At 39.5% G+C, this 16150-nt stretch overlaps 1 protein-coding gene across 1 annotated transcript in view; it reads right to left on the reverse strand.

Annotated features, from left to right (window-relative positions):
* adamts3 (ADAM metallopeptidase with thrombospondin type 1 motif, 3) overlaps nt 1-16150 on the reverse strand; it is a 152136-nt gene that overhangs the window by 58624 nt on the left and 77362 nt on the right. Inside the window, exons 6-8 of the mRNA XM_053325466.1 lie at nt 12632-12715; nt 9044-9200; nt 2681-2786 (exon numbers count right to left, since the gene is read on the reverse strand). Coding sequence (XP_053181441.1) covers nt 2681-2786; nt 9044-9200; nt 12632-12715 — 347 coding nt within the window. The remainder of the gene's footprint in view (nt 1-2680; nt 2787-9043; nt 9201-12631; nt 12716-16150) is intronic.

Here is a 16150-nt window from a genome sequence, read left to right on the forward strand (position 1 = left end):
GATCTTTGAGAGCGGATCTGTGCTCATACCAGGCGGGGAGTTCTGGTCCTCTGAAATGTGGCCAACGCGGAAGTAACTTAGAACTGCATTCTATCAAAAGGCCACCAGGGGGCGACCGTTTTGGTGTCAAAAGGACTTCCGTCTCAATACAAGTCAATGGAGAATTCACCAACTTCTCACTTGATTTCTAACCTCAGTAAACGTTTTCAAAATGTGTTTATGGTCTCAATCACTAGTTTAAAGCCTTCTTCAATGCGGTATGATGTTCATTTGGGACATTTTGGCCTCCCTGATTTTATATTTGACGATAAAGCAGGGTATGCATTAGGGTGTGGCTACTTCGTGATTGACAGGTTGATTGCCCAATGTCCTCGAGATTCAGCCTTTGCAACCATAGCAACCTCCCCCGCTCCGCCCATGGCTCCACCCATGGCCATATAAGTAGAATCCGTGTTTTTATTTTTCCCAGCATGCACCTGAAGTTTTCAAGATGGCACTGCCTAGATTCGAAACTATTGGCTTCCGAGCAGCAGTCCACAAACCAATGGGTGATGTCACAGATGTTACGTCCATTTCTTTTATACAGTCTATGGCTCATACACACACACCGCGCTGCAACATCTGCTGTGGCTCAGTTACTACTACAGCAATAACAGCTCATCAATAATTAGCTGCAGACACAGCTGGAGCATACAGGACGTTATCGTTGTCAGTGTGGACGCTCACATCATTGCCATCATAGTTATAGCTGTAGTTATCATTCTCAGTGTGGACAGCCCTTAATCCTCTATTTCAGTTCAAATTTCATTCTTGGTTAGACAGCCATAATAAGGGGAACTACAGTATATTCAGGTTGTTACTTCACCGTGTGCCAAACCTTTCACTCATTTCCTTTGTACTCTGAACTGTAACATACCTTGCCTTAAAGCTAAATAGTCTTGAAGGTTACTGCTTGATGAACAGAAAAAGCAGAGAAAAGTGTCTGGGTGAGTTCCCCTCCATTAGATAAAAAAATATGTTATGCTTATATTACTTCAACTTGCATGTCTGACCTTCACTGTGCAGAGTGATGTACTGTGAATGTGAAGTTTGACATGAACACTACTTTCACATTCATCACTATGCTATTACTATCAGCCAAGTCTATTGTTTTTTCACAGCGCAGGTCTTTGGTCTCTCATTTCAGAGTTGGCTGAAAGTTTTATAAATCAAGATGTATGATTAAGCTCTCGTAATACATTCACACTCTCTCCATAATTCCCTGAAAAATGGACTTTTCCCCCCTCTGTTTCTTCTCTGTGCATAAATAAGCTAGAAATACCCAACCTGCATATTCTGGTGATCAGGATATTTGCGTTTCCATGGCATTAAGAAGTCATGTCATGTCATTCATTTTACAAATCGCAAATATCTTCTAGAGCAGGGAGTTCAAACCTGCGGCCTGTGGGCCAGGACCGGCCCACCAAGAGGTCCAATCAGGCCCACTTTCTTTCCTATCTTCTTTTCCTTCCTTGCAGCCATCCTTCCTTCTATTTTTCTTTCATGTCTTCATTTCCTTCCTTCTTTCCTTCCATCTGTCCTTCTTCCCTTTCTTCCATCTTTCCTTCCTGTCGTCATTTCCTTCCTTGTCTTCCCTTCCTTCCTTCCATTTGTCCTTGCGCCATTTCTTCCTTCATTCCATCTGTCCTTCCTAACTTTCATCATTTCATCCTTCCTTCCTTCCATCTGTCCTTATTCCCTTTCTTCCATATTTCCTTCCTGTCTTCTTTTCCTTCCCTCCTTCATTCCTTCCATCTTTCCTTCCTTTCCTTCCTTCCTTGGTTCTTTCCTTCCTTCCTTGGTTCTTTCCTTCCTTCCTTCCTTCCTTCCTTTCATCTTTTTAATGGTCCAGCCCACATCAGATCAAATCGGTCTGTCACTGGCAGAGAGGCAGGTTGCCAGTCCATCACAGGGCTAACGCTGAGTAGATAGACAATCATTCACACCAGTCTAAACTGACCTAGGCTAGATGTTTTTGTTCTGTGGGAAGAAGCTGGCGTTCCTGGAGAGAACCCACACAGACATGAGTAGAACATGCAAACTTCACACAAAAGGGCCCCATTCGGCCAGCTTGAGGCGACAGTGCTAACCACCTCACCACTGAGCCGCCCCATGTCATTCAATATGTGCTTATTTTTTGATATTTCTGGTGTTCAGTCTTTGCAGGCTTTAGTCATTTTCCCAGCAGTGTTTCTGAGTATTTTTGGGAGCGAGTGGTGAATTTTTGTGATCTTTCAGAAGTGAAAAATGTTGCAGGATGTATAAGACTATGTAGAGAGAGTACATTCAAGGACTGGAAAAAGGAAAAGGTGGCTGAGTCCAAGTGTTTTTTGACATGTGCTAGATAAACAAACCATGAAATTCAATAAAGGCTAACATGTTCCCTGTCGAGAGTGCCCAAGGGCAACCTGCTTAAAGGTCCCCGGTGTCACTTAACATAGAGATCACAGGACAACAAGCCTCAGGAATATATTCACACGTGTATGACGAGGACAGCTTCTGCATTACGTGGACAATCATTTCCCTCCCACTACATCACAGCGTATAGCCTTGACAAGATGTATATGTATTGTATGTATTTATGAAGCAGCACTGAACACTAACACATGCAGAGAGGGAACATAACAAGAGAGGAACCTACACATGTCCAGTCTCGTGAGCCACAACAAAGGCTGAGGAGAAGCCGTCTTCGTGGTTGAGGGTGCAGCTGCGGACTGGGTGGCACATTCCTGTGACTGGAGCGTAACCTGCAGGACACCAAGAGAAAGGATGAAGGGTGTTGTAAGAGATTATAAAGTCATAAAGGTCAAGTTTTATAGCAGTTTGAACAAACCAACTGATGCAACAAGTCTTCCAAATTGAACAAAGATCCAACTTTGGGACAACATCATTTATCTGTGCTTCCCAAATCCATTAAAAATCACGATTTAAAAACAACGATGTTTTATAATGTCACAATGCTGTGGTTGAGGTCTGGTTTCGATTAGGCACGAAAACCGCTGGGTTAAGTGAAGTGAAAGATCAAGCTTTTGGTTAAATTATCACTTTGTTAAGATTAGAGAAACATGTATTGGGTTAAAGTTACTACTCTCTTAAGGTTAGGCAACCTTGGTCGTCAGGGTTACAATAATAACCATGTGGTTAAGGTTAGGGGAAGATTGTGGTCATGGCTTTTCTTTTTAAAACAGCCTTTACTCACAGTTGGAAATGTGAAACTAGCGGTCATGGTTCAGCTGGGTTTTGGGGTTTGGTTTTTTTTTCTGTGTTCTCCTTTGCGTCCCCTACTCTCTGTGTGTGTGTGTGTGTGTCCTAGGCCTGGCTTGCCTACATGCACACCTGGGGGCAATCAGCTCATCACCCACGGTTCAAATACTCTGGCCGTCGCTCCCTGTCAGATTGTTCAGTCAGCTAAGTGGCTGAACTCGTACCTTTTATCACTCTGTCCAGGTCTCCAGAGCCACGATACCTCCAAGTCAGCCTAATATACCTTCACTGTAAGCTTATCTTCCCCTGCTGACTCCTGCTGACTCCAGCTTCTACTCTCCCTAAACTCCCTTTACTACCAAATCCACTGTCTCTATGTCTGCTTCTGGGTCCACAAACAAACTCTCACCATGACACTTGTGGTTGGAAACAGGAAATAAACAGCGGTCTCTTGTGACAAAGTCCAGTCAACCTTCTCCAGACACGGACTTTGTTGCTTTATATACCAACATCGGATTTCCGACATTTCTTTGGGTCATAATTGCTACAGCTGTGAGATGTCACCACTAGCAATTACTGTATGAGCGTTGGGTCTTTTCTTTCCTTGGAAGGACTACTCAGTCTCTGGTGATGTGCTTTACAGGAAACCTTACTCTTAAAAACTGCTTTTGTAACATGCTTTACGAAACACATGTTGTGCAATGCTTTGACTTGGGTTAATAAATACTGAAAAATGTTAATCATGGTTTAGCAGCCAAGAATACAATATGGAAAACAAAGTTCAATATTAACATGTTCTCATCATCCATTTAATTAAAAAAACAAACTACATTACATTTCCTACAGTGTAAAGGGTGAGAGTGCTTATATTACAAAAACACACATTTTCTCTCTTACCAGTGGTGATATACAAATAGTTTCCTTTTTATATCTAAGATTTCTTCTGTTGCCCCATTACATTAAAAATTAATTGGTTTTTTTTTCTCTTTTCTTTGTATTCACTGAAAAATGACATTTAAAATTCTAAACAGCGTCTCTTTCGACATACACTCAAAAAACTAACTTTTTTTCTACATTGTAATATTAAGATTCACTGAGTCATTTTAAGTAAAAATTTATGTTTACACATTTTAATCATACAATAAATGAACTCTGTGGGAAGAGTAGACTAAGTTTCATTGCAGAATTTAATCATTGATGCACAGAAACCTAAAAATGGTAAGTAAGATTTAATTAATCTAAACATACAACTGCGTATTGGGCCATATATGTAAAAAAAAAAATATGTGGAGGAGGGTTACTTCATAACTCTAAATGATAATATTTAATGTGACGTTCCGGTCTGTGAAAAAGTAGACTTGACTTACTTAGTTTGTATGAATATTTAGAATGAATTGCCCTTTACTCTACTTAGAGCAACATTCTTGTGCAATATTCTCAAGCACTTCATTCAGCTGTTTCTTATTCAGCTGTATTTAGTATAGTATTGGGTAGTATTGTATTTTATATCTCCTCTGGTCATTTGTCGCCTGCTCTGATGTTGTTGTGTGGGAGCGAATGTTGTTGTTGTTTACTGTCTGTTTGTGTGAAGTTGGGCTCGTAGAAACTGAATCTGAATCTGAATTAAGTACATTATACTTGATACTGACAAGTGAGATGTAGTATTGCAACAGTAAAAGTTACTTAGTTAATGTTGATGTTGATGATCCACAGACAGCGCTGTCAAACTGTTTTTTTTTTTTTGTTTTTTTTTTAAAGCTTCTTTCTACTGAAGAAAAAGTCCCTGTGAACACTTGACCATGATGTGTGTGGATTTTCCAGGAACATTGTTTGGTTTGTCAAAAGTCCGTTTTCAATACTGTGAAATCATAATCACAATATTTTGGCAGAAGTTAAAGAGGTAGATGTCAGATAACCTCAACAAACCCAACACAAACTACACTTGTGGCTCAATATCACCAGGAGTAAGTAAAACAGTACTTCTGATGTGTATTCATCTCTTAAGTAGGACAGGTGTGTGTGTGTGTGTGTGTGTGTGTGTGTGTGTGTGTGTGTGTGTGTGTGTGTATTTCTGTCTGTGTTATGTGTGTTGCATGTGTGTGTGTGACACGTGCATTAAGCATGTTACAATGCATATAATGAGCTCTGCATCAAAACAGGAAACAGATAACACAAATATAGCAGCAGTTGGAAGCACAGCGAGCGATTCAACGGGAAAAGAAGGAAGTGTGCTTTCTGCCAGCTTCGTTATTATTAATAATTATGATTCAAATTCATATTTATAGATTTTTTTTATTTTGAATCTATCTCCAGCTACAGTATAGGCTGTATCAAATTGGCATGATGTACCAGATGGCAGCTCTGACATAGATTAATTATGCCAAAATCTGGTAAACATGTTTCCTCATTTAGTCCTGGCCTTATGTTGTGTTGCCACCTCACTGACAGTAATACACCTACTGCAGCTGCTACATAATGACCAGAGGTTAACCTTGTTCACCATCACCTCAAACCACAAATGTTAATAGATTTTTTTTTTTTACATGAACTGAATCACACACTGCCAAGCAAAGACATACTGTACATTAGGGGATATGGATTTTGGCACAGTGCTGCTAAAACACATTTGGTACTGAGCCACTAATAATGGTCCGTCCTAAAATAAACTCATTGATCATGTAGACATCCAAACCACAACTCAAAGCAATCTTTTAATCATTTGTCACGGTGAATGATTTCTTTAAATAAATGGATGTTTTTTGCTTCAGATTCAAAAATTTAAAAGTAAATAAATAATAAACATAAACCAGATCAAGTATTTCACCTGAAGTCTCCATAGATTTATGCCGTTGTCACCATGTGCTCTATGTGACCAAGTGTTTTTTCTATCATTACTTTAATTATTAATGGTGTAGTAGGGCTGGGCAATTATGGCAAAAATCGAAATCACGATTAATTGAACTTTAAGCCTCGATTACGATTAATGAAGGATTATCTCCACCCTTGATGAACAATGATGTATTTTCACAGTTTCTTTAGTTTAGTATTTTCCACTGCTGCCCTCACACATGAGGATCTTTAGGGAGTGAAAATAAAGATGTTTTAATCTTCATGTCGTTCTCCTGGGTCAAACTGACCCCGTCTGTTTTAAATGTTTGTTCCTCCCTTCCTTCCTCCCTCCTTTCCTTCCCTCTTTCTTTCCTCCCCCTACCTCCTTCACTTCCTTCTCTCCCTCCCTCCCTCCCTCCTTCCTTCCTTTCCTCACTTCCTTCCCTCCCTCCCTCCTCCTACACTGTGGTTAATGTCCAGTTGACTTGATTAGAACTATGTAAAGATCATGGTTTGGGTTAAAATGATCACTGGAGACAAGTTTTCAAATTCATTAAAAATATGCAACCTTTGCTGTCATGGCAACAGTGAACACCACGATTAATTGACATGAGCAAGATTAAGTCGATTAGAGTTTCTAAATGTCGGTTTCGATTATTTTTAGATTAATTGCCCAGCCCTATGTTGTTGTGATAACTGTTTAATCATTATTCTGATTTCTCTTCATTGTGTTTGTTTTTTCCTTCCTCCAAAACACAAATTAAACCAATATTTTAATTATTTCCCACAATTTCTTTTCTTTTTACTTTAGATTCAAAAATTCAGGAAGTCCACTAAAGTTTAGTACCATCGGAGGACAATTCAGTTTCCAAACTCTAAATATTAGATTACGCTTCTCGTTCCATTTCCTGTTTGTTCATGAGACCGTGGATGAAGGTGTCTCGCATTCCAGGTACAACATGATGTTAGGATGTGTTTCAGGTCACTAGTCATCCGCCACAGCTGCATCATGTTGACTGTGTGCACTATGTTGATACTATCTCCACTTTATGCCTCAACAAGCTGGATGGATGTTAAAAGTTACATTTGTTGGATTTTCAAATTAACCCCCCCCCCCCCAACTTTGTAAACAAAGTGCTGTGGACTCACAGGTAGCTTGTTTATTGGACCAAGTTTTAATAACCGGTCATCTTGCTTAGTTTAGACACTGTGGCTGCTGCTATTTGGATAACCTCAGCTTCAGCTATCATTATTCCAGATGTGGTTAAAATTCATGACTGAGATCCATCAACCTCTGGATAGCTGCTTATTTTATCTTTTATTAACATTTGAGTTTTCTCTTTCACTCGGTATCATATGAGATGTTTAATGATATTATGTTCCACCTCTTGGTTATTGCGGTTTCCAGCTCCAGTCTTGTCCAAAGTTTCTCCAAATATAAAAAGAAAAGGTTTTGGTTGAACACTGTGAGAGGAATATTCATTTCACACTCACACACAAAAACACCCCCCGCTAAGCAGCGATAACTAACAACAGGGGTAACTGTTATAGTTGGCGTGAAAGCAACACTGTGGGTGGGGGGGGGGGGGGTTATCGGCTGATTGCGCCACTTTACTGCTGTGAAACTAACTGCTTTTGTTTGTTGAGTTAAAAAAAAAAATCTGATTCCAATTCCTGTGACTTCAGCTAATCACTATGTATTAATCCACACCATCTGCTGTAATTTAACCCCCCCCCCCCCACCCCTTCACGATGCTTATCCGTCTTCCACACATGCTATTTTGTATTTTTGGGTTGTTTTCCTGTAAATGTCTAAGATTATGTTGTCATTCTGAGTAAAAAGTACTGCAGACCAGATAAACAAATAAATCATTGTTAGGATTACTGAGAGACGTTTTTTACCTTGGTCAAACAAAGTAGTGGCTCCAAACAAAGAAGTGGCTCCAAACATGACTGTTGTGAATGTTTCCTAAAAAAATCTGACAAAATGCCTCTGCATCAGTGAGGTTTGCTAATGCCTCAGTCTTTTCAGGTTAAGGTAAAACATGTCTGGTACATGCCTGTATACTCCACCTTATTAATTCCTTCCCTTTTGTCTCAAAAAGGAAAGGATTAGCGGATTAGCCAAAGCTGAAGCACACAACGTTATCCGCCAAGTGAAAAGTCAATGCAGCTGCTGTTCAAAGGGGCAAATTAAAAAAAAAGGCACAAAGAAAGTTCAATGGGCCTTCAATAGTGCTGACTTTGGACAGTTTTTTTAGTTTGGCTGCTGTGGAGAAAATAAGAAGCGGGACTAACAGTCAATATCTGGCAGACAGTTTATATTGCCTTGAGCTTCCTGCCTTTCCAGGTCAGCATAGACAGGAATAGATATTAAGGAAAGGTGCCAAATGTGAAGTGCAAAAGGGTTTGGGGACGTTACCCTTAGAGGACTGGTCATGTTATTGTGTTTGATATCAGTGAAAAAGGAACTATATGATTGTTCAGGACTCTTTTTATATGCTTGTTGTTTTTCTGAAACACTCTTTTATCAAAGCAACTGGGGGACAAAATAAATTGTCATCGCTGCATTTAAATTAAACAGAATCTGGATCACATTTGCAAATGAGAACTATGTGTGTCTTTGAAACTCTCCTCTTCTTCTCTCTTCTCTATTAAACATGCGAAATAAAATTTGCATAATAGCTTGATAGCTTCAACATCAAGACAAGATCTACCATCTCTTAAAATTAATAGAGGACAGCCTGAGCCTATTAATTAATGTCCATTAATGCCACAAGTAAAACACAGAGTCAGTCCTGATTTAAAAAGTTGCTAATTATTCAAGACAAGATGTTTTGACTGCGGTGTATTAGGATGGAAAACTTCCTCGCAACTGTATTCAGATCAACCACAAAGGGCAGGTCAAAATGCTGCAGGCAACCACATGTGCTCATTTGAACGGTGCTGGTGTGTCCTCAGGGGGCCTTACCCTGCATCCCTGTGGGGCCAAAACCTTGGCGAGTGAGGAAAATTGCGTGGTCGTGGTGTTCAGCATGATCAGGGTCGCCTTTCTGCTGCACAAATGCCCAGCGGCACACATTCTCCAGGCTCCGTGACGGGTTGCCTCTTTCAATGAGGCTGATGGACTGACACAAGGAAAAAGAGAGAGAGAGAGAGAGAAAGGGAGAGAGAGAGAGAGAGAGGAGAGAAAAGCTTACTACTGAACCTTGACTGTCTAAATGAACACGTTAGTATTCTGTCAGAAGCACAAAATTGCACATATTGTTAATCCTGATGGGTATGAGTTGTATTCACTGTAGGAGCAGACTGGACATAAGGTTCATTTGCATCCTCTGTGTGCAAGTGTGTGTGAGTGTGCATGTACATGTTTTTACAGTATGTGTGAAAGAGAGCGAGAGTGGCTGACTCCTACAATCTGCATATATTTCCTTCCCTATTTAGCCGCCCTACTCCATTATTAAAGGCCACTAGCATGCTCTGTGAGTTTGAAATAACTACTTCTGTCTGTGCAGCAATTATACACACAATCCTTATTATTCTAACTGTATGAGAACAAAAAGCAAGGCTGAAAACACAATGATGACATTTAGGGTGTGAGTGTGTTGTGTAATTTGTATGATTGTGATTGTGCAAATGGAGAGCTACTTATTAATAACAGCTGTGAGACTATGAGCTTGCTTTTTACATTTTTTAACCCTCCTGTTGTCCTTGAGTCAAGGAAGGAAGGAAGGGAGGGAGGGAGGAAGAAGGAAGGAAGGAAAGGAGGGAGGAAGAAGGGAAGGAAGAAGGGAGGAAAGGAGGGAGGGAGGAGGGAGGGAGGGAGGAAGGAAAGGAGAAAGGAAGGAGGGAAGGAAGAAGGAAGGGAAGGAGGGAAGGAAAGGAGTGATGGAGGGAAGGAAAGGAGTGATGAAGGAAGAAGGAAGGAGGGAGGAAGGAAAGGAGGGAGGAAAGAAGAAAGGAGGGAAGGAAGGAAGAGAGAAGGGAGATAGGAAGAAAGGAAGGGAGGAAGGAAAGGAGGGAGGGAGGAATGAAAGAGAGAAGGAGAGAAAGAAGGAAGGAAGAAGGAAGGAAAGGAGGGAGGAAGGAAGGAAAGAGAGAAGGAAGGGAGGGAGGAAAGAAGAAAGGAAAGGAGGGAGGGAGGAAGGAAAGAGAGAAGGACAGAAGGGAGGAAAGAAGGAACAGTCAAGACGGACGGGGTCAATTTGACCCAGCAGGACGACACGAGGGTTAAAAAAGCATTAAAAACTCAATGTGCTGCAGAGTGGTTTCGGTTCAGTTTGGTGTTCAGTTAATACACCAAAGGGTGATTTTTTTTTTTTTTCATTTGAATCAGACCAAGGCTGCAATATATGTGACTGTCTCTTCTCTTGTGTTGTTGCTGTTACAGCCATGAATGATGGGTTAATGCTTCACCTCTGTGTCAGAGTCTTTGTTTCCACATAACAAAATAACAAATTATTATGCACAGATGTTGAATGTTAGGTAAGGACATGGGAAGGTTACTGCAACACACTGCCCATAAACCAGTTGTTTTATTCATGCCATCGTTTTGCTAGTGAGTGCTCTTTGAACATTGTGGCCGACGGTTAGGTTGATATGTGCTGTTAGTTAGTAAAAAAAAAAATCTATTTGATGTGGAGAAGAGCTGTATGAAACGATGGTAACCACTGAGAATCATTTTTATATAATGTGGAGTTACTGAACTGCCTTCTTTTTTTAAATTAAAACAAAAGTCTCCTATGATAGTGAATTAAATCATTTGACAATTAGTGAACCAGCCTATTGTCTATGTGTGTTTATTCTTTACGATATATTAATACCTACATTCATTTTTAATGATAAAAATGAGGCAAACCAGGCAGGGAGTTCTGGTCCTCTGAAATGAAGCCAACGGGGAAGTAACTTAGAGCTGCATTTTATCAAAAGGCCACCAGGGGCCGACCGTTTTGGTGTCAAAAGGACTTCCGTCTCTATACAAGTCAATGGAGAATTCACCAACTTCTCACTTGATTTCTAACCTCAGTAAACGTTTTCAAAATGTGTTTATGGTCTCAATCGCTAGTTTAAAGCCTTCTTCAATGCAGTATGATGTTCATTTGTGAAATTTTGGCCTCCCTGATTTTATATTTGACGATAAAGCAGGGTATGCATTAGGGCGGGGCTACGTCGTGATTGACAGGTTGATTGCCCAAAAGTCTCCTATGATATTGAATTAAATCATTTGACAATTAATGAACCAGCCTATTGTCTATGTGTGTTTATTCTTTACCATTTATAAATACCTACATTAATGATTTTTTGCTGCCATAATTTTTACCCCGATGATGTAAAAAATGAGGTGATATGATATTACTGATAACTGATATTAACTGATATGCATAACTGAAAAGTCATCAAATGTCATGCATTGAATTAAGGGGATTTTCTACCTGATTAAACTCATGTTTGGATAAGCCACTTAATGCCAAACATCTCAATATCTTAAATTAAGGCTCACACTGCTTTATCTTTTTAGCTAATATTGGAATTTAAATATCTTCTGCTTGTGGAAAAAAACAAGCTATTTGATGGTGTCACCTTTTATTCTGTGACCACCAGTTATAGTTTCAGTTAAGACGTGTTTTTAACTTCTAACTCCTATACTAATGATATATATTGATTGCTTAAGGCTCCTAGTCTGCCTATAAGCTTTAATTACAGGCAGAGTCCCTTACCCTTACTTATAGATTGCAAATGGGGAGAAAAAAATAAATAAACCAGTGAATCAATAAATATAAACACTGTCCATTCGGAGCCAACATGAAAACTATTTTGGTTCAGTAATTGGCTGCTGCAGTTTAGCCGGTCGCTGTCCTCTCATCTCCCCAGGAGCTGCTGCTGCTGACAGACAGCTGCTCCTGTGGACAGAGACGTCCGAACAGGAGTCAGAGTAGATGTGGCAACAGTATGAATACGCTGGATTCAATAATGTCTATTTTAATGTTCAAGTATTATCTATTATGAAGTTACTGTTGAGACTATTAGTTTATTTATGAGTGAACATTGTTAAGGAGCATTTTTCTATGTCTTACCTATTCTCCAAATGTCCCACATACCCATTGTCAGGGCCCGGTAGTTTTGTAATGTATTTTGGTTGAGTTAGTTTTTTGTCTTGTCTACTTCCTGTTTTATTTTGGTATGTCTTGTCTAACTTCCTCCCCTCCTGTTTGCCTCCCTTCCCTTAATGTGTTACACCTGTGCCTTCTGTGCCAGATCGTCTATTCAGTTCCCTGTCAGAGTTCCAGTTACCTCAGTTTGATTTCTTTTGGATTCTGAGTTTTTGCCTAGTGATTTTGTACTTCTGCCCTGTGATTTTTGACTGCCTGGTTTCTGACTTTTGGACTGAATTAAACAACTTGAGAACTCTTCATCCCTGTGTCCTGTCTCTGCATGTGAGTCCACTTGGTCTGTCCCACATACCCATGGTCTTTCATTCTAGGTGGGTGAGACATTTTCAGTAATTGTATAAGCAATTAACATAAAATGCAAATCATCAGAAACTGACTGTGAAACTCACCTTGGCATACCCGAGCATGATCATCCTGACCAGGACCACGTTGATGTGGACTCCCAGCGACTCATCGTGGTAAATCTCATTCACCTGAGAAGCAAGAGAACATATATTATTAATGAGAGATCCCTCAATAGATCACACAAATAGCATTTCTCCTAAAGCAGGGGTGTCAAACATGCGGCCTGTGGGCCAGAACCGGCCCGCCGAGGGGTCCACCCCGGCCCACTTTCCTTCCTGTCTTTTTTTCCTTCTTTCCTTCTGTTCTCCCTTCCTTCCATCTGTCCTCCCTTCCTTCCTTCCTTCCTTCTGTCCTCCCTTCCTTTCATCTGTTCTCCTTTCCTTCCTTCTGTCCTTCCTTCTTTCCTTTCTTTGTTCCTTCCATCTTTCCTTCTTTCCTGCCTTCCTTCCTTTCTTCCTCCCACCCTTTCTTCCTTCCTTCCATCTGTCCTTCCTTCCTTCCTTCTGTCCTTCCTTCCTTCCTTCTGTCCTTCCTTCTTTCCTTCTGTCCTTCTTTTGTTCCTTCCTTCCTCCCTTCCTTCCTTCCTGTCTTCTTTTCCTTCTTCCCTCCTTCCTTCCATCTTTTTAATGATACGGCCCACATGAGATCAAATTGGACTGTATGTGGCCCTTGAATGAAAATGAGTTTGACACCTCTGTCCTAAAGCATCTGTGTACTATTAACTGGGATTCCACTGATAAGATCGTTGTTAGAGATACACTATAAATATTTTATAATGACAGTGGATCAAATCAATTAAATATTGTGTGTGTGAGAAAAAGAGGTGAGAAATTGTGACAAGCCATCCACACAATTCCCGACTAACACTGCAGTTCCCATCAGCTCTATTAGGAGTCTTTTAGTATCTTTAAACGTATTGTTTTGGTTTTCCAATCCGTAACTTCACTCTCTTCAACCTTGTTTCCAGCACTAATAAAAAGTTGTTTTTTTGTTTTTGTTTCTCAGTAAAAATGCTCATAAAACCCCTGGATGTGCTCTCTGCCTGGCGCCAAACATCTGACAGTTACTGAATATAGCTGATAAACATAACGTAGCACTTAGCAGCTGAGGAACCAGATGTTCCCAACAGGTGTTGATGGAGCCAAGAAACAAGTTAAAAGCAGAATAAATATTTGTTAAAGTATTCAGACACACAACTCAGAATGAATGCTGATGTTTCTCTGTCTCTGCTGGGTGTCTCCGTCTCTGCTGGGTGTCTCAATGTGCAACTGTTTGTTAAAAGTAGCAGCAGCAACTTTAGGAGATTATAATAAGCTACAGTATGTCAGAGTTATGATTACAGCTGGTTGAGCTTCATACAAGTAAAAAACATTTAATACAGCTTTAACCTTTGTGTCGTCCTCCTTCCTTCTTCCTCCCTTCCTCCTTTCCTTCCTTCTTCCTCTCTTCCATCCTTCCTTCTTCCTCCCTTCCTTCCTTCCTCCCGCCTTTCCTTCCTTCTTCCTCCCTTCCATTCTTCTTTCTTTCTTCCTGCCTTTCCTTCCTTCTTCCTCCCTTTCATTCCTTCCTTCTTCCTCCCTTTCATTCCTTCTTTCTTCCTTCCTTCCTCTCTCCTTTCCGTCCTTCCTTCCTTTCCTTCCTCCCTTCCTTCTTTCCTTCCTTCTCTGCTCCATTCCTCCCTCCTTTCCTTCCTTCTTCCTTCCTCCCTCCCTGAGATTTAATGACTGCATGTTTTATGTTGTTTTATGCTTTATTTTAGTCTAGCTTTTTGTTTTTCTTTCTCTCTTTGTATTTCTCTGTAGTTAGTTTTATTTTTATCATAAGTATTTTTTTATTGTTTCATTTTTAATATAATCAGTTTTTTTATTGTATGTTTATGTTTCCAATTCTTACTGTTAAATGTTTGTTTTGAAGTAAAGCACATTGATTTGCCCCTGTGTATGACATGTGTGATATAAATAAAGCTGCCTTGTGCCGTGCCATGTACAGTATCTCATGACAACTGGAAAAAAGACGCCATGCATGTTATTGACAGCTGACCTTGATGTTTGTGATTGCCTATCACTCCGTCATTGTTGTTTTGCCACTAACTGATTGACCGTAAAGTAATTGCCAATTGAGTCGGTGCAAAAAAAAATCAACATCTTGTCCGGCTTCCTGACACTGTACAGGATCACTGAGTCTGAAACGACAGACTGCGTCACAGTGAGGCTCATTTACTTTGGGCCAGTGATTTTGTCACTTAGCTTATCTGCTCCATTGCACAATATATCAGTGTTTTCCACGCATGGTAGTGGAGAAAACAGATATATTTCAGCAACATACAATCAAATGTTAAATTATCAAGAATATTTTTTTTTTTACTTTTCTTTTTTTTTAATGTATTTATTTACTTACTTATTTATTTATTATAATTATTTTTTACTTTTCTTTTTATTTTCTTTTTTTAATTTATTCTTCCATTTTTCTTTCTTTTTTTAATTGATTTATTTATTTACTTATTTTTTATTATTTATTATTTTCATTTATTTTATTATATTTTATTTTTTTCTTTGAATTCATTCTTGGTTATTGGTATGTTTTTTGGTTTTTTTTAATTTGTTTTCTAGATGTTTATGAAGAAAAAATGTTATACCTTGTTTCTGTGTATTAATCTTAAAATCAATAAAAAAATAAGTGAAAAAAAAAAGTTAAATCCTCATCCTCAGAGAATCGTTTTCACCTTATTGACATTTCGGGATGTTGTGGCTGAGCTGAAGGAGCAAGGGGCAAAAAACCTCTAAAATGCCGAATGACTCAAGGTCCAGCAGATTCCATTATTCACCGCTTCGGACCGAATAAAGCAACAATCTGGCTGCTGTGACCTTTTGAAAAGACAACAGATAAACACTGCTGATCTTGAGCTCCCGTCTACTAGCAGGACGGCTCTGCTCTGCTGCACTATGAACCTCTTCTTCAGGCCGAGCTAAAATTACACCATATCTTATCTTTTTTTCCCACACACACCGAGCTGCTCGCTTTAAAAGGTCGGTTATAGCGATGTGCTGGACATCACACTAACTTCTTAATAGCTTTCTCCACTTTTCTACAATAGACTCAAATAGCCACAATATCTCTCTCTTAGTAGGGAAGTAGGGGATAGATGGGGTTACCGATCAATACCACATATCTCAAAACTTTCCTTATCTTCTCATGTGTCATCTTCACATTGGAACTTTTATATTAAATCTAGACAGTGATTTTCTACGGCTGTCTAAATGTATTTGACAGTCTACAATCTGATGCTGATGTAACTACAATGCTACTTCAAGGTACTGAAAAACATGATTATTATGATGTTCTGGACCACTTGAGGACATTTAAATTGAATACCCCTCCTCTAACTTGATTGTTTCCCCAGCTGAGACGTCTATCTCGAAACATTCCTTATCATCTCATGTTTTGTCTTCACATTGGAACTTTTAATATTACATTTTTAATATTAAATCTAGAAAGCAATTTTCTATGGCTGTCTAAATTAATGCATTTATTTTCTTATCCATATGAGGCGATTATTATATCAA

This window comes from Scomber japonicus, chromosome 9 (genome assembly GCF_027409825.1).
Source record: "Scomber japonicus isolate fScoJap1 chromosome 9, fScoJap1.pri, whole genome shotgun sequence".
NCBI lineage: Eukaryota > Metazoa > Chordata > Actinopteri > Scombriformes > Scombridae > Scomber > Scomber japonicus.